Raw genomic sequence first — 18,883 nt, 5'->3', positions numbered from 1 at the left:
TATCTATCTATCTATCTATCTATCTATCTATCTATCTATCTATCTATCTATCTATCTATCTATCTATCTATCTATCTAATCTATCTATATCATTAAGAGAGAATCTAGAGACAAAAAATGGCCGCACACTTAATGGAGGTATTTCTTTGGAGGAATGCTAGGTGGCGCAAGAGCACACTAGCTTAGGATTTGACAGAGCGGATGGTTTGGATTGTAAACATTGTCGTTGGTTTGAATGATCGAGAAGAAAAGACATTCTCCGTGCCTATGAGCTCTGCCTATTAACGAAGTACATTACACGGCAGAGGCCTGTACAGTCGCTGCTTTTAACTATTTCATCTGCTCGCGGTGTGCACAGAAGGGCTTTCCCGTGAGAGACTGGCACAGCCATGTTTAGGAGGATTTTACAGCTGGTAAGGAGATGGGGCTTGGTGACAGCACGTGAATGGCACTTCCTAGTACTGGGTGTGTTATCGGCTGGCCTTCTCCCTGCACGGGATGTGTGTCTGTGATTCGCAGCGTTCGCTGTGCACGAAGTGTTTGAATGAGCCGTGCGGCCCACCGTACACTGTGACTTGCAGGACCTATTCTTGTATTAAGAGTTTTTTAAGGCCTTTCCCCAGAGCTGCGTGCAAAGTGCACGCCCTGTACCCAGACTTTGGTCTGGAGGGCCTAGCCTCTATAGTGTGTGATTAGTCACTTTACTGAGTCTACGTGATCTACGTTTTGTCATTTTACTGCACTAGTGGCCTGACTGGTGTACTGTGGGAGTATAGTGTGACCTGCTCTCTATAATTACGTGTACATGTGTTTGATATGCGGTTTACTTGGTATAAGCCTTATGTGATTGCTATTACTGCTTACTCCTTGTTATTACCTGGAATGCTGAATGTCTGCCGACTTGTACAGGCGTTTTATATACTGCAACAGATCTACACATCACAGTCATTGGCTGCTCAAGAAAACAAATTAAATTTGATTTACTGAGTGTACGTGCTGTAGAGAGAAGGTATAGATTGCTTGCATTTGTTATTTGCAGGGCCTCATATAGTTCATATAGCTCTATAGTTCTAGCTGTCAATCGTAACCTCTTCATGACTGCCAACAGGTAGCTTTCCACTTGTTGAACTACATGTCCCACGATTCCCAGTTAACTTGTTTCCAGGGGTTCATGGGAGATGGAATTAAGCAACAGTATAGGGTGTCGGATCTGTTTGTGAACTCTCACCTTGCTCATTATTATTAATATTACCATTGTTTATGAAGCGCCAACTTTGAATGGTATGACACCAAACTGATACATTTGGTAAACGGGACCCTGCTTTCCATCTTACACTCTTGTTTCTCCTTTGTTTCCATTGCGTCTGAAGTTAAATAGTTACATAGATAGGTTTAGGGTGTTAAAGGACTTATAGGATCTGTTGGATCTTGTAAATGTTTTACTTCTGAAAAGCATGCTTCATTGGTCTAACTGCTTCTTCTTTACGCCTAGCGGTTTACAGAATTAATAAGATTCAGTTGCTGTCCAAATTATTTACCACTAATTCTAAAGGTTCTTTCTTTGAAAGGAAGATTGGATTCAAGAGCCGTGATTGCATTCATTCATCCGTTGAATTTAGGGAAATAAGCAGAAAGTCTTGGTGTTTCTTGCGACTTAAAAGATATTTGGATGTCCTACGCTTGTCTCTCTTCTCGACACTGTGTGTAGTAGAACTGAGTTAATATTGTATATAGAAATGACAGGATTCATACAGACACAATGTGGCCCTATAAATGGACAGTAGGTTGAACATACACTATCTTTATGTAACTTTTGGAAGTACCTCTGTGTAATTAAGGGACAGACTTCAGATTTGGCATGTTAGAGGAAATGTCTTCCATGAATTAATGAACTGACTCACTCTTCACTGATCTGCCAATTTAACATTATAAAATATTTCTTATACTCCTTTTAGTAATAAATGTAGAGATCTTAATCATCGCTCATCCTAAAGTAATGCATTTGATTGGGTAATGAAACTGGGCAGTTTCAGCCTCACTCCCTAATACTAATCTGTGCGGGTGTGGAGATTTTGTTATTCAGAGTAATTATTAAAGACAAGCATTAGATACGAATTCTTAATTGCCACATATTTTAAAGTAGTCATGTTCAAATGGGCCAAAAACAATTCGGACAAATCTCTCAGTTTGTTGTCTTTCAACTAATTACGTTCCCTGCCCGTTCAGTTCGGGAGAAAAATGTTGCCGGGGGTGGGGGGTGTGCGTGCATTTTTAATTCAGGAGCGAAATTTATTGCCCAGTGTCCACATTCACCTTTCCCGCCGACCACTTCTGCATCTACTTGATCTTTATCTTCTTTCATCTTATCTCCTTTTATCGTTTACCTTTTATCTTCATCCGCATCTCTGCATACAAGGGAGAGAACTACACCGAAAGCACCACCATTTTGCCTTAAGGTGAACATCCTCCAAAATCACGGTGCTTTAACTGACGTCCTCTCCCTTGATCCTTTCGCAAGCGAAAGCACTGCAATTTGGGCATACGTTTACCATAAGGCAAAATGGTGGTACTTCCGGTGACATCCTCTCCTCCGATTACAGGATTCTTGAAATAAAGCTGAATTTTCATTTTTGAAGGCACATGATAATAGCCCTGAAACATATCTTGACCTGAAATGTTGTGCATATTAGATTTTCAGTCATAATAATGACATTCTAGTGTTTTTATGCTCGCTTGCCTTAGGTGTAATTCATAGCTGTGTTAAAAATTGGGCATGTAAACCGCTTAATGTCTTCAATACAGTTTTACCTAAGGTTAGACAAGGCTGGACAAAATTTAGGAGACCTCTAAAAGTTATCTTGCAATTCTTTATTTTTATTATCTTTTATTTATATAGCACCAGCAATCTACACAGTGCTTAATACAATACATATATTCAAGGGGGGATGACAAGACGAGAATTGACGGACTAAGACAAACTGATACGTTAGGTGGAGAGAGCCCTGCTCGCAAGTTTACAATCTTGAGGGATTAGCTAAATATTTATATATATATTTATATTAATAAAATGTTTTTACACTACTTTTTTCGTATTGATCTACGAATGTACAAATAATAAAAATCTGTTTCAAATGAGATTTGCATAATATTGTAAAATAGATAAAAACTTAGCTAGGGAAATTTGAGAATAGAGGCGAAAATCCCCATTATAGCAATGAGGACTAAAGTAGAAGGGCCAAGGGACATAGTTGTGTTAGCGTTCTGAAAAACAGCACAACCAGGGGTCCCAGATATAGTGAAAAATAAGTAGGATGTCTGATTGGTCTATCCGATTTATTTACACCATTGGAGTTTATTTCTACTACCCGTTGGGAGATTGGGAACTATCCTTGATGCTGAGTTTATGGCAGGGTCCCAATGATGTAATTCCAGATGGTCTCAGAAATTGGCTAATTTGCCAAACCAGAACTGGAAGTGGTCACCACCACCAATCTTCATGCAGAAGGTGACTTCTTCATGTCAAAAACAAAAAAGTGAAAACATGTATATCCACCTACTCTGTTGCATTTAAACATTCTGTAACCCAGCGTATTGTTCCTTGTAGCATTATATGCTCATATCCCTCTCATTTTGCTGGAGGTCATGTGAGACAAATGCTTGCATTGATAGATTGTTGCCATAGAAATGTAAAAAGCTTCTTGAAAGTTTGAGTTGTGTTTTTTTGCACAGACTCCTCCTGTCCATTGTACCTTTAATATCGGAGTAAGACATTCAGACTTTGCCTCATTTTCCACCTCTCCTGGCTGCCTTTACTGAAGGCAGGGATCTCCGGTATGTGCTTTCTTGCACATGCTCAGGATCACTTCCATTGAAGTCAATACAAGCTGAGCTACATTGTTGGGAGTTGAGGCAGCCATCACATGTATGTTGTGAAAACATAAGCTTTCAGATAGCATACATTTGACAGTGGAGGGGTTTAACAAGACAGATGCCTCTTTTTTCTAACTCCAGTAGCTAAAGAATGCACATCAAACTTTCGGGTGTCCATGCAAAATACACTCCAGTATATAGAAAATGTGAATGCTCCCTTAATTGTTGCAGAAGCTTTACATGTGGCCTGAAAACAAATAGAATGTTCTTGCTGATTTCACCAGAAGTAACACTTTTCACCAAAATAGCTCTTTGCAAAGTGGTTTTGCCAGATTCATTTTAAGGGTTCATAAGGTATTGTACTAGTCTGTTGGGTTCCTCACTGGTTATGTTAGATCTGTTTTTCTGTTGGACAGCTGGATTTTTTTTAAAGTAGAAAGCTAGAAAGGGACTCTCTTCCTTTGCGTTCTTGTGACATAGGAATTTTGCATTTAAGGGCTAACCAACTGCCCTACCTACCTACCAGTCCGTCTATTACCTCTCCTGCCAGAGACCTACAGTACATAGATTTATTAGATGACATTATTGTTTGAATGAATATAGGCCACTCAGAGTATAAATTGCAGCATATCTTGATTAACTGTGTGGAGTCAGTGCACAATGTTTTTCTTTAGGAATCTCGCAGTGGTGATTTCATTGCAAAATTGGTAAATGCTTTAGACATTTCTGACATACATTTTTCTTTGTTCCAGACTCCAGGGAGAGTCGGCTCTCAGAATTCAGAATCAGAATCTTCTGCAACCCCGGGGACCGCTGTCAACAATGAAAGCTCTTCAGAGGTAATTGAGGGTTTATGACGCTAATTTTAATTTTTTATTAAAAAAGGGTTATAAATTTTTAGTTTTTATATGAACAGGTAGGAGTAGACTCTAGCTTCATTTTAGATTGACTTTCATTGCCTACCATGTCTTCTCCCATACCTCATAATAAATATACCCTTTTAATAAAATGACCATAAGGTAGGGTATTGTAATTCTCCATGGACCATGCGGTCTTCTTTTATTGCTTGTCAGTTATGGTAGCCATTATTACCAAGCAACTAAAATCCCATCATTCTAGGTGCAATCTTTAGTATGAAATAGGTCATCTTAAAGCCATATCCATTACACTTGTCAAACCAGATCAAAGCAAGCCTCCAGGCAGCCAGTTGAAATGAAAGTAATTCAAGAAATCAAGCTAAACTAACCTTTAATATGTGTCAAGAGCACCTTAATCTCATTCATGAACAAGATAACCTTTACAGGCATATTTAAAACCCCACACACGTTTTGCATACGTACGAGTAGTAATTAAACATGTAAAAAATACATAACTTTAAATGATATATACTACATAAACTACACTATTATGTATGGTTCCCATTGAGTTACTTGTGTGCAAAACTCTCTATTAGATATAATTGCACCATTTGTGTTGGTCGTTGTCTAGATTCTAATATAAGAATTTTAATTTAGACGGGTCATTGAATCAAAAAGCATATGTTATTAACCTCCATTTAAACCAGTTAGATGGGTCACTAAAAGTATAATAAAGTTTTTTCAATTCTTTTACAGCATAGAACAGTTGGACACTTTAAAATAGTCATAATTATGTATGTAATATGTGCACATTTTAACATATTTTTTTAATATTAGAGATTCAGCTCATCGTTTCTGGAGGCAGTCTTCCACATCCTTTGGAAAACATACATTATTAACTAGCATTCTGCATCAGTTTGACCTACCACACTTCTGATCCATAGTTTTTATGTCTTATGCAGTGTTGCATGTATTGGTTCTGAGATGGGGGGTCACAGAAGTGGTTTACAAAGAAGGTAGAGTGTGTGACACTAAGGGTGAGAATGAAAAAACAAGGAAATGCAATCAAAAGTTGAGAGCTCTCGTTTTTTTTTTCCGTTTGTTGCGTCGGTGCCCCTCCTCGTTATCGGACAGTCTTTAAAATTTGTACGAATCCTTATGCACAACTTTGTGTATTGTACTTAAACAAGACACATAAATTACCAAGCTTCTAAGCTTACCATAAATATAACCTGGTCAGCCCCCCCCCCCTTAATTCAGAGTCATTCCATAAAACATGACAGTGTGTTGCTGAGAACACTGCTTATGATTGTATTGGAAGAACTGGTTTGTGGACCTTGAATATCAGATGCGTTGTGTTCATGTGCATTGTTTAAGATGTGGTCAAGTAGATACTTGTACATTCTTTAAAGGTTGTTATTTCACAGGGATTCATCTGTCCAGTTTGCATGAAAATGTTTGTCACTTCCATTGAGCTGGCTGAACATTACCAGACTGAGCATGTGGAATCAGGCGCAAGGGGAGAGCAGACACCCAGTGGCCCCCATGCTGTAACAGTGGGTCCTTGTTCCAATTATATGAAATGGGGTTGTGTTCTTGCTTTGGGGCTTTTGTGTCTCCCTTTATAACTCAGCTTTTATGAACACGCTACGTCTCATGAAAGACGCAATTTGATTTCCTCTGTGGCTTTTGCCTACAATAATGAGCAAATTCTTCTTGGCTTAATGGAGTATGGTAACTCATCTTTGCATGGCTGTCTTCTGGTGACGTGTATGGTATTGGTAATTTCTGCTTAATATATTGGGATCGCAACCATTGTTGTTCCAACACCTTATCTATCGAGTTTTGGCATTTTGGGGCGTGTGTGGTATATCAGCTGTAGAGTTCCCAGAGTCTCTGCTGCCTCATAGTGTCCAAAACCTGAGGATGTTGGTCTTAATAATACTAAGTTGATGGTGTAACACATTAGATGTTAAGAGTTTTTTGGGCAGTATGCGTACATTGCAATATGTGTATATGATGTCATGTGAGGTTCTGATCTTCAACCATTTTCCCGAATGCACCATACCTGGATGAAAGTTCTAGAAGAAACTTTTTCTTTGATTTGCTACCGTTGACACCTTATTTAGTTTATTCTATTATCTTAACATTCTCTGTAGGTTTCAGTTTAACTTTGGAGCTTTTTTTTTTGTTTTTTTATATTGATAAATCCCACCGTTTGTCCTCTGGCACCAATCCCTGGAATATTACTAAGTAGTTTTTAGTTATAAACAGTGCAGTTTGGTTTCCAGGATTCTAATGCAGTATCATAGCAATAATGTGTTTTACATGCATTCATTCTGTGAATAATTGACTTTCAGGACCATTTAAATGCTTCCAATTTGATGTCCAGCCATGCTTCATGTGAGCTGATTGCTTGGTTTATCAGTTATCCTGAGCTATTTGCTTTACATGAAAGTGGATAGTTAATTATTATGCACTCAGCACAGCTATGTTTATGCGAACTGGAGCAAATTTCCTGGCAGGGATAGTTATCTCGAACCCAAAGAGTGTTTTAAGTGTTCATTGGATACCGGTTAATTTCTTGTGATCAATGCCCAAATCTAGTAAGGAATGCATAAATCCTTAATATATATATATATATATATATATATATATATATTTGGTTTTACAGTTTTAAGATTTATTCACTCAGCATGATAGAGAGCAACGTATAGTACACCTTAGATAATCATGTTGTTTAAACACAAGATGCCAGTTCACATAAAAATATAATGAGCAGGGGATGTTGAATTTCCATTTGCAGTGATGAGAAGATATATTTTTTTGCATTCCTAGAAAAAAGCACTGCACGCTAAACGCTAAACTGATTCTTATCATTGTAGGGCTTTATCTGTCCACTGTGTATGAAATCCCATGCAACTGCTGAAGAACTCTTTATGCACTATGAAGCTTCCCATGAGCCAAGCAATGACCCCGCACATGGAGGAGAAGACCATTTGTCTCCTAAAAGGTAAGAGGAACCTACGCACCAGAAGCCGCATTTTGCTGTCTGTATGTTACTTACCATGGTTTATTAAATTGTGACTTGTGCATCTCTCAAGTATAATCTTTTAATTATATGCTTAACACCACCATATGGACATTGCATGTTCATGGACAAGGCTCTTCTGTTTGTGGATTACGTGAAAAATCTTTATCCTGGCACCTCAAAACCTAGGGACAAAATCCACTGAAAGGGTTTGTCTTGCTGTATAATTTGAAATATTGTTGCTTTGTACTTTGAAATTCAGGGAAGAAGTGCTTTTGCTTCGGCAGGAAAATCAAGACCTACAAGCATCACTTAAGGTTCGAACACTTTAGCTTTTTATTGTCTCCACACTGTGCAGTTGTAATAAAATAAAAATAAAAATAAAAAAAAAACCTAAAAAAAGAAAACCCTTTTTTTTTTGTTTTTTTTTTTTCTTTGTTCTGCCATAGGAAGAAAAATGGTATGCGGAAGAGTTGAAGAAAGAATTAGAAAGTGTTCAAGAGCAACTGAAGCAAGTAATTCCTTTAAATTTTTTGAAATGGCTTTATAAGAAGAAAAAAATACAGATAATACGAAGCACCAGATTATAAAATGTAGAAAATTTATACAAGAAATATTTAATAAAAAAGAAAAGGCTTTCATAGCAATTTATGATATTAGCATAAATATTCCAGATTTCCATCTTCAGGTTTGTGCTACTCGATGGTTCAGTAAAAATATAAATTAATAATTAATAATAATAAAAAAGTTTTTTTTCTGTCCCCAAAAAGTTTTATTCTGTCCCAAAAATATGAGCCATATTTTATTTTAAACTGGTTTCCATTACTTATTTTCTAGGGCTCCACGCCAGATGGCATAACCACTATCGCAGCATCAGGTAATTACTATTGTTTGCCAGTCTTTGTACCAACATGTAGTCCAATGGAAGTATTACTTATTTCCTGAAAATAAAAATCACATACTTGAAAAAGTCTCTTGATTTTCCTGAACCATAGTCTGCTTTTTTTTACCTTCTTCCAATGACTCTGCCATGTGAGACCCCCCCCCCCAATGCATACACTTCGCACACTTATTTTGATCATTTCTCTGCAGAATGGTCTGAATTTCCTTTCCTCAAACTTCTTTTAGCAAAATATTTGTATTTTAGGAATTTTTTGCTTTTATTGCTGCCCAGAATATTATACAAAACTACTGTATGCCCCTTTTTGGAGGATATTCAAATATTGAAGTTGGCATCAGGAATAAAATAGAAGCAGATGTCCCATTGTACAGAAATATACGGAAATATATGGCGCTATATAAAACCATAAATAATAATAATAATGTTTGATATTTTACTTAGTGGCAAATAGTCATTGTAAATAAAAATGCTTACATTTCTGATACAATATTTGCATATATATATATATATATATATATATATATATATATATATATATATATATATATATATATATATATATATATATATAATTAGTCACTGGTTACAATATTATTATTTTTATAATTTATTATGAATAAAAATTCCTCTCACGTTAATACAATTGTTAACTCTATTATGCCCTCATTCCTTAGAACTTCAGTCTTTGGAGCATCAACTAGAAGAGGCAAGGACAGAAATGTTTAATATTAAGCAAATGAAGGACTTATTTGAGCAGAAAGCAGCACAGCTTGCTACAGAAGTTGTTGGTAAGTGTTGTGTTCATACAGTTAGTCTTTTTTGATATGAGATTATTAATTAATTATTCGATTTTAACCTGTTTGTTACCAAAACCAGAGTTAAAGGCTGCACATGATGAAGAAAAAGGTCACCTGGCAGCTGCAGAAGAAAGAGTAAAGCAATTAAACCTGGAACTTGATTCAAAGGCACATTTAATTGAAGACTTAAAGAATGAGCTTGTAAGTAAACAGTTTCTACCTATTATCCGACTCGTGTCTCTCTTCAAGCGTTTACAACTTCTATTCTTCCCTTAGGGGCACAACTGTAATTCAGATTCAGAGTATCACCTTCCCTTTACAAATCACATATTTTTTCAATTTTTACTGCCACTTCAAATTTAGATTTTTATGTTTTTGTTGAAAAAAGAAAGATAAAGTTCCTGTGCTTTGCAGAGTGTATGAAACACTCGACAGGGCAATAAGCTCATGCCGGAACGCCTAACAGACATCTGAGCCATTGGTGGTGCTGTGAACTTAAGGAGGGGAAGCATATATGCACTGACTCATGGCGTTCTTGATAGGTAAGCTGTAAAGAAGCTTGCCATCAAGTGATAAACTGAGCGGTGTTTATGAAATGCGATACTAAGATCTCCCGAGAGCTGTGAAGTGAACATATTATCCTTCATCGATCATTAAAAAGCACACAGTGTAAATAAAGGTAAGACAGCAGCAAGTTTAGAGAAAACAAAAACCCATACTTCACTGGATGCTAACTAGTTTGTTCTAACTAAAGTTGGTTAGTTTCATAAATAAATAAATGAGCTAAGTAAAATAAACATTTCTATCTTAAACCTTATTCCTTTATAATGCCCCATAATCTGGAGCACTGTGCATAAAACAAAAAACCTAAACCAGAGGATGGTAGAACCGTGATGGCGTCCTGCAGGTTGAGTGTTCTCAGTGAGCAAACTTTAGTTTGTGAGTCTGTTTACCTCTACTACCTGCTTTCATATTACATAATCTGGCGTTTCGGTTTGTGATTGCTGGCCCATTTGTCCTTTGCATCAATAGTATCCAGTCATAGCTGGTTTGCCAGTATATAACTATACTTTATGCTAGACCTCTGAACGGCTATTATTAATTTAGGATATTAGATGGAGACACTTTTCTAGACAGCCCCGCAACATGTCACTGACTAGAAGCATGCTGAGAGACAGTCTTCAGGCATCAATCCAGACAACACCTTATTTTGAACATGGTGACACAAACCACCGTTCATTCTCGCCTCCCTCCCTCTCTCTCTCTCTCTCCACACTCTCTCCACACTCTCTCCCTCTCTTGTTGTTCTTTGAAGCATTCTAGCCTTATGTATAGTTATAGTCTTTCTGACTCACAGCTCCAACGACCCGGAATTGAAGATGTTGCTGTGCTGAAGAAAGAGCTTGTTCAGGTTCAGACGCTGATGGACAAAACCTCTCAGGAGCGCGAACAGGAATCAGAGAAGCTGAAAGATGAGTGTAGACAGCTGCAGATGCAGAACTCTAATGCCGAGGTAAGTCATCTCAGCTAGGACTCTGATCATATGGTAATGAGAAATAACTGTTTTACAGTTCTTATTATTTGTGCAGTACAGTTGTTTATGTTGATGGTGTGTTACTATTTCTGTACACAAACTGGGGTTACATTGAATGTTACTTTAAAGAGCTACTGTCACTTTCCAGGGTGGTGTAGGCAAAGCATCCATACCTGGACAACAATGTACGTGACAACGCTTGTAGAAGTCATTAGTGCCGAAGGGACATTTACTGAAATAAACATTTCTGCCTATTGCCTGATTCCAAATGACCCATAATCCATAGTAAATAATATAATAATAATGATAAGGACACGTGCGTTAGGTAGTTTTCAATTTCAAGTGTATCATCTCCCCTTTAATATCAGTGATATAATAGTGTTAGAATGTACTTTTACATAATGCTGACTGAAACGCTTTCGTTAATGGTCTTGTATCCCCCTGGTGTTTTACTACATGTCATCATTGTGGGCAATGTGTGTAATTATATATCTACCTCTTAATGTTTTTTTCTGCTAGACTACACTGTAGGCCAGAAGCACAATGTTCTGATGTCCCTTTTTAAGGAGATAGACATACACAAGTGTTTCTAAAGTACAAAATTTGGTACACAATAGGAAACTGATTTCATAGCTATCATTTAACCTCAAATATTATTTAACCTTCAAACTTTCTACCTTGTTCCAATGTAATACTTTTATTGCCTTATATTCCAATGCCTTACTTTAGGATAACGGTATTTTTTTTTTTTTTACTGTATTTGATAAGTGTTAAGGGAGACTTATGGGAGAATGAACATGTTCATTAATCATATATCATGGATGTCTCCTCATACAGAATCCCAATGCTTTCGGCCAATAGCTTAGTGTTTCTAATCACAGAACAGGGGTCAAGTCAAATGACTTTTGTGTTTTCCAGCACTCATTTGTAATGTTACGATTCCTAAATCACGCATTTGCCTGTCTTCCATCTTCCATCCAGTGTCATTACATTTGTGTCATTTTTCTTTTGTCTGCTCTCTGTGGAGATCGTTGCATTTAAGGTAACACTTCATAAACGCCTTTCATTCTTTCCGCCGTTTGAACATAAGCACAATTCTGTTGTACTATGCATGTCGTTTCCGATACTTTAACCTTGCTGTTAAACAGAATTAGAATTCCAAGCATTGACGTTTTAGTCTGGTGTTCATTAAAGCTTTTCTTAGTGTAGGTCATTATTCATCCAAATTGCAATTGATTTAACTATTTGGGAAAGACCTAGCGGATTGTATTTCTATAGCTGTGATCTATTGCAAAGTTGGAAATTGCGTGAGCATCTGCGTCAGAATGGAAGGAAGTTGCAATTTTATATATAGTGTCTGATTTGCATGTTGACAAGGATATGAGTCACTGAGGGTTTACTGTAGAACTTTGCACAGTAACTCAGTGATTTGGCTACTATATTATTGCACTAAAATGACATACAGGGAAAACTGTAGCAAACAAAGTTGTTAACATAAAACCTGAGCCCCTTTGTCTTCGTGTGTGTGTGTGTGTGTGTGTGTGTGTGTGTGTGTGTGTGTGTAATATTCTAGAGCTGCAAGGACGGTAGGAGACCCAATATGTTTCCTGGCTTTTATTGCACCGAATGAAACAAACACACAAAGAAAAACCTACTCCTGCTATTTAGGAGTCTTACTATACAGCAGCCTTCCCTGACTTCCAGAGAACACTGGGATAAACTGCTCTTTCCGATCTCCTGTATATAAACGACCTCAAATATAAGAAGGGGTATTTTTCTGAGCATCTGGTCTAAAAAACAAAACCAAAACAAAACAAAAAAAACCCCTCGACTTATAATTGAGCAAATACGGTGTGTGTGTGTGTGTGTGTGTGTGTGTATATATATATATATATGTGTGTGTGTGTATAGATATATATTATAACATACATACATACATACATATCATTTATTCTGTGTAAGCTGTTCAACAAAACCACATAGCACCATGATTACAAATATATATATATATATATATATATATATATATATATATATATATATATATATATATATATATATATATATATATATATATATATATATATATATATATATATATATAATATACATTTTATGAATGCTTCCACATGATGTTGGTGAACAGCCCCACTTTCAATTTTTAGTTCATTCATTGTGACACAGTTCACTGGCGGCATAAAATGTCCCCAAAGGCATGCATATTCCACTTAGCTGTCAGCTAATAAGAAAACTAATAGAAAAAAACAGAACTTGCATCTCTTCCTTCTTATCATGCTTAGAGATAACTCCACTGTTGAAAGTATTCATTATTAGATTTAATGGTAGATTTTACCATTAAGACAATTAAATAATATGTACAGTAACAAAATGCTTACTCCAAACCCATCCTGATGGGCAGACCTGCAGATAGAAAGCATCATGGTAACCAGCATGCTTTAAGTTTTATGTTTTAAGTTACAGTGGCAGCAAGCTGGTTTTTTATATGTGACAATTTAAGAATATGACAAACTTTTGAATTAAAATAATTACAGGGAAAAGTTTGGGCATTCAACAGTACCCAGAAGTTATAAACATTTAGTTACAAAAGTGTTACATCCAGTAAAGTTAGTAGAATGAAATTTTTAGATCTCCTGGCTAGCCTTGTCTCTTTATTTCTTGTATACCCTTTGTTTGTATGTATATCTGTGTTTACTTATCACAATGCAAATACTAAAAAGTATGTGTATTTTTTTTTTTCAGGCTACGATTAACCAGTTGAAGGCTGAGCTGGCTAAAGGTCCCCAAGAAATTGCTGTGTACGTGCAGGAAATACATCAGCTAAAAACCTCAATAACTGAGCTGTCTCAAAAAAATGAGGTAACAGAGCCCAGACTCCCAACTCCTAGATATCTATTAGATTTGCGCATTCAGATTTGTATGAATTGCAAATATAACTAAATATGCATTCGTATGAATCTTTGAAAATGAGGGAAGACCCTCTATGAAACAAAGTTCAGAATTTTACTTTGCATTTTGTGGGCTCATCTACCCACACTCCCTTTCTTAATGTCTCCCTAACTTCTCTGTGGAAGGTTTCTGCGTCTCACAGCTACGCCTCTTCTCCAGCATCATCTTCAACTTATTGTTCTTCTCTCCCATCTTCTTTCTTCGTCAGCATCTCCGTGGACATGACCTCCTGGTAAACTTCTACAAAATGGCAGAGCTTCCAGGGACATCGTCTCCCCTGATTGGAGGATTAGGGGAGAGGGGATGCCCAGAAGCTCCACCATATTGCTTGAAGATTACGTCCTGCGCACTTCCACAAAAATGGTAGCAGTTCTGATGACATCTTCTCCTCATTTGGAGGATGTTAATGGAAATGCTACTGTTTTTGTGGAGATTCACCACAAGGTTGTGTCCGCAGAGATGAAGATGAGAAGGAGGCTACAGAACAAGCGGAACTGTGAGACACAGAATCGGAAGTGGTCAGTGGAGAAGGTAGGGAGCCATTAAGAGAGCTTATGAGACAGTGACTGATTTCCTTTTTTGAAAATACTATGGGGGGAAAAAAACTTACACCCACAACCCACAGTCTATTGTCCCTTGAACTCCCACTGTAGAAGAATTTTATATTTAAGTACTCTTCCAAAATAAAAAAAAACATACAGCACCGGCCGTTGGAGTAGCCCTTCTCCTCCATGATCCAACTGATTGGCTGCTTCAAGCATGATATCCTTAAGTATCTGCATAATTTGTGATATTGCTGATGTTGGGTAGGAACCTGTTTATATTAGCAGTACTTGATTTACAGACACATATTGAGAGTACTTGTTTGGTAGTATATATAAATTTCAAGTTATTTTGTTTCTTCAACCAACCTTTTTGACACTTGGCATGTGCTTGACATCTGTTCTAAGTATTATGAATAGTGTTATCAAACATGATTTTGGTTCTTGCTGAATGGTATTGGCTTGGTAGCTTCTTTGTAAATTTTCCTTGAATTCATTCTTAATAGTTATACGTCAAGACAATTTATAATTGTTGTCCGATTTTTACAGACTTTAGCTCAAAATCTCTCAAAGAAGGAATCCGATTACAGCCTGCTAGAGGAGAAGCATACTGAAGAGTCCATGGCTAAGAAGAATCTTCAAATTACTGTTAACCAAAAGGACCTGGACTGCCAACAGCTTCAAGCCCGGCTTTCTGCTGGTGAAGTTACACTACAGACAGTGAAGACTGAAGTGGCTGAGAAGGCGGAAGCCAATCAGAAACTCAAAGCGGAGCTTTCGGAAGTGGAGACTAAATACCAACACCTGAAGGCTGAATTTAAGCAGCTGCAGCAGCAAAGAGAGGAGAAGGAGCAGCATGGTGTACAGCTGCAAAGTGAGATCAACCAGGTGACCAACCATCACACTGTGTATTTTGCAGATTTTTGCCTGCCCTCAATGTGCATGCACAGTAGAACGTGGCTCGTTTAACTGAAACACTGGAATTCCATTTTAAACTACAAGCTAGTTTTTTCTATTGTTTTTGTTCGTATCCTGCCACAATGTATCAGTCTTGATTTCAGTTTCATAAATTTAGGCCCAGGGAAGGTTAGGGTCAATGTAATATATTTTGGTTAGAATGCATCAAATAATAATGAATTTATGTTTGGCTCTTATTAAGTATATGTAAATCTACTTGGAATGGGTTACTGTTCCTACCAAAGAGAACACACTTAATCAATTCATTGAGCCTTGTGCAGATCAGTCAAAGTAGATTTAGCTTCTGGTTATGATGACCTGAAGTAATGTATAGTGTGTTAGCATGCAAATCCTGCTTTATATGTGGTTAATCGGTGGAAAGTACCTGGCAGCTCACTGAAGCCCGCTTGCTTTTAGCTGCACAGCAAATTGTTGGAGACCGAGCGCCAGCTAGGGGAGGCCCATGGAAGGCTCAAGGAGCAGAGGCAGCTGTCTGCCGAGAAACTGATGGACAAGGAACAGCAGGTGGCCGATTTGCAGCTGAAGCTTTCACGTGCAGAGGAGCAGGTCTGCTTGTTTGCTATGCATTTATATTTGTAGCTGCTGCCTGTTACTGGATTCCAGCACGCTGTTGAAAACATTTAACATCCTCATTTGGCATGTTCCACTGACTAACTTTAGTGCATTTATCTTGCATAAGCCTTTCCTTTCTCTCATCCCCATTAGCAATATTCTCCCATTGTAAAATAATCAATTTACCAATTTGTGGTTGAGATTTACATTTAATGTGAATGTGTCCATGACCACTTCACAGTACTTTTTTGCATGACATTTTGTGGCTAATGTAGTGCCCCCTTCTCCAATTGGATTGCTTAGTTGGTCACTATAGTGAAAAGACCACTCAGAAACACGATGGGCTAAAAGGCAAAATGCCGTCACTGTACACTTGGTCAGTATTCCAGTATGTTAGCAGTTTCCTGCAGAAGGCAATATTTTGATGTATAATGTATCAGTTAAAACTTACACTTCAGCTCATTCAGAGGTTGTTACAATGATAATATTTTTTCTCTCCTAGCTTAAAGAAAAGACGTCTGCTTCTACAGATTTGCAACATCAGCTAGAAAAACTAAGACAGCAGCATGCGGAGCAGCAGACCCTCCAGCAAACCACTACATCTAAACTAAGGGAAGCCCAGGTATAAACAGGCAATGTGTGGAGAATCATCTCCTGCTCATGACTGTCACTATGTTATGCTACTGCTACCTCTAGTCTTACTGAAGGTATAGGAACAGAAAAGCTAGGTTATCTTTTGTGTACAACTCTACTTTAACAATTATATGACGTAAATGGGATGCATATTTATGATTAGAACCAGCAGCCATCTCTGAAGCATTGGTTTTGTTTTTATTATTCCAGAATGACTTAGAGCAAGTACTACGCCAAATTGGGGACAAAGACCAAAAGATCCAGAACCTCGAAGCCTTACTAGAAAAGAGCAAAAAAAACACCACTCTGCTTGAAAAAGAGCGTGAAGATTTGTATGCCAAAATTCAAGCTGGGGAAGGTGAAACAGCCGTTCTGAACCAGCTTCAAGAGAAGAACCATGCGCTGCAGGAACAGGTATCTGTCAATAGACGTAAAAGATTGTATTAGTCTCTGCAGGAAGAGAGCAAAAGAAACTGATTGTAGCTTTTACCAGATAATATCTCTATGTCAAAACAGATTATTATTCAAGATGATATTCTAATAGGACTATGGAAAAAAAGAAAAAATTAAACAAGCCGTGTGTATAACAACTGTAGCTTTCTCTTCATAGCTGGTGAAAGAGATTGTCCCCATTTTCCTTAACATTTGTTATTACCAGATGAAGCATGATGCTATTGGCAGCAGTATACTGTGTAAAACCATTTTCCTGATTCACAACTTATACATCCTTTACTTGTATCAGTTAACTCAGCTTACAGAGAAGTTAAAGAACCAGTCGGAAAGTCACAAACAGGCTCAGGAGAACTTACATGAGCAAGTACAGGAGCAGAAGTTACAGCTCCGAGCATCACAGGACCATGTCCAGTCCTTAGAGTCCACTATGGGGGAACTCACCAGTCAACTTAATGAAAGCAAAGAGAAGATGACCCAGCTGGATTTGCAGGTATAGTCCTTTTTTTTTTTCCGAACCATTTTGTTATTCACGCTCTGTTTTTTGGGGGGAGGGTCATCAGGGATGGTTTTGCCAGCATGGTTTGAACCAAAATTATTCTATACAGTCAGAGTTTTTATTATTTGTAACTAAGCTAATCTGTTTCCTAGATGTTATTTTGTGAATGGTTTGTATTCTGCTTTATTTGTTTCACTAAATGTTTTTGGAGCAGAGAAATGTCACATTTGTACTAGATACTAGAACCTGGTCATTTAAATTAGCATGTTAGCTAATTCTGCGTTTGGTGATAGCACCTTCTGCATTTGTGTAAAAATGTTCATCTTAATTTATTTTTAGATTAAAGCAAAGACCGAACTTCTGTTGGCAGCAGAAGCAGCAAAAACAGCACAGAGAGTAGACCTTCAGAACCACTTAGATACGGCCCAGAATGCACTGCAAGACAAGCAACAGGTAAATGACCCAGTTCACTAAAAGGTCTCAGGCAGTCCTTTAGACAAATAATGCATATTATAAATGTAAAATAAAATGTGTGTGTGTATGTATGTATATATATATATATATATAGATATATATAGATATATATATATATAGATATATATATATATATAGATATATATATATATATAATATGTGTATATATATAACAACTTACCTTTAGTAGAAGCTCCAGAGCCACAACATTCAATGTTTGGTGCCACTGATTGGCAGCTTGCATGCACAGAAGACGGGTCTTGTTAGGTCTCCCAGAGTGTTTGCTGAGCCAGTCCTGAAGCTGGCTTGTAGTAAGTATATCATGTGTTTGCCAAACAAATTCAAACAAATAACTGGAGGGTGGATAAAGGACAAATGCATACAAATATGGGAGGATTCGACAGAACCCCCCATATGCTGTTTGTGTGCAAGGGTAATCACAAAAAAGGAGACCATTTAGCTATCATGTGAATAAAAGTGTTTAGAATCACTAGATTGTCCCTTGAAGTGATTGAAGGCCCTACACAGTGGTTTTCTAACATTACACATATTGCTATCTTGCCGCAAATGCAATTATTAGTATTTTGTGTAAAAATAATAAAATAAATAGAATGCATGATGATTCAGTGTTTGCTAATGCTCATTACAGTGAGAATTATATTATATACTGTACTTATTGCCGTTATAAATTCTGTCACAAAATAATGAATTTAGAGCAATCAAGAGATGAACAGACTGTTATTGTTAGAATGCTGTATTTTGGAGAATTGATCTGGGTATGTATGGTATGACCCTTTG

The 18,883-nt window shown here is 37.2% G+C and overlaps 1 protein-coding gene across 1 annotated transcript in view; it reads left to right on the top strand.

Annotated features, from left to right (window-relative positions):
* Window positions 1–236: 236 nt before the first annotated feature.
* Window positions 237–18,883, top strand: part of EEA1 (early endosome antigen 1) — a 31,442-nt gene continuing 12,795 nt past the window's right edge. The window contains exons 1-16 of the mRNA XM_053462404.1: window positions 237–413; window positions 4,623–4,709; window positions 7,613–7,740; window positions 8,021–8,075; window positions 8,208–8,273; window positions 8,596–8,635; window positions 9,334–9,447; window positions 9,536–9,657; window positions 10,814–10,969; window positions 13,751–13,867; window positions 15,049–15,387; window positions 15,874–16,023; window positions 16,532–16,651; window positions 16,873–17,076; window positions 17,405–17,605; window positions 17,951–18,064. Of these exons, the coding sequence (XP_053318379.1) occupies window positions 390–413; window positions 4,623–4,709; window positions 7,613–7,740; window positions 8,021–8,075; window positions 8,208–8,273; window positions 8,596–8,635; window positions 9,334–9,447; window positions 9,536–9,657; window positions 10,814–10,969; window positions 13,751–13,867; window positions 15,049–15,387; window positions 15,874–16,023; window positions 16,532–16,651; window positions 16,873–17,076; window positions 17,405–17,605; window positions 17,951–18,064 (2,037 nt within the window). The 5' untranslated portion in view covers window positions 237–389. The remainder of the gene's footprint in view (window positions 414–4,622; window positions 4,710–7,612; window positions 7,741–8,020; window positions 8,076–8,207; window positions 8,274–8,595; window positions 8,636–9,333; window positions 9,448–9,535; window positions 9,658–10,813; window positions 10,970–13,750; window positions 13,868–15,048; window positions 15,388–15,873; window positions 16,024–16,531; window positions 16,652–16,872; window positions 17,077–17,404; window positions 17,606–17,950; window positions 18,065–18,883) is intronic.

The sequence above is a fragment of the Spea bombifrons genome, chromosome 4 (assembly GCF_027358695.1).
Source record: "Spea bombifrons isolate aSpeBom1 chromosome 4, aSpeBom1.2.pri, whole genome shotgun sequence".
Taxonomy (NCBI): domain Eukaryota; kingdom Metazoa; phylum Chordata; class Amphibia; order Anura; family Pelobatidae; genus Spea; species Spea bombifrons.
Note: the sequence above shows the minus strand (reverse complement) of the source record. Positions and strands in the feature narration are given on the sequence as shown.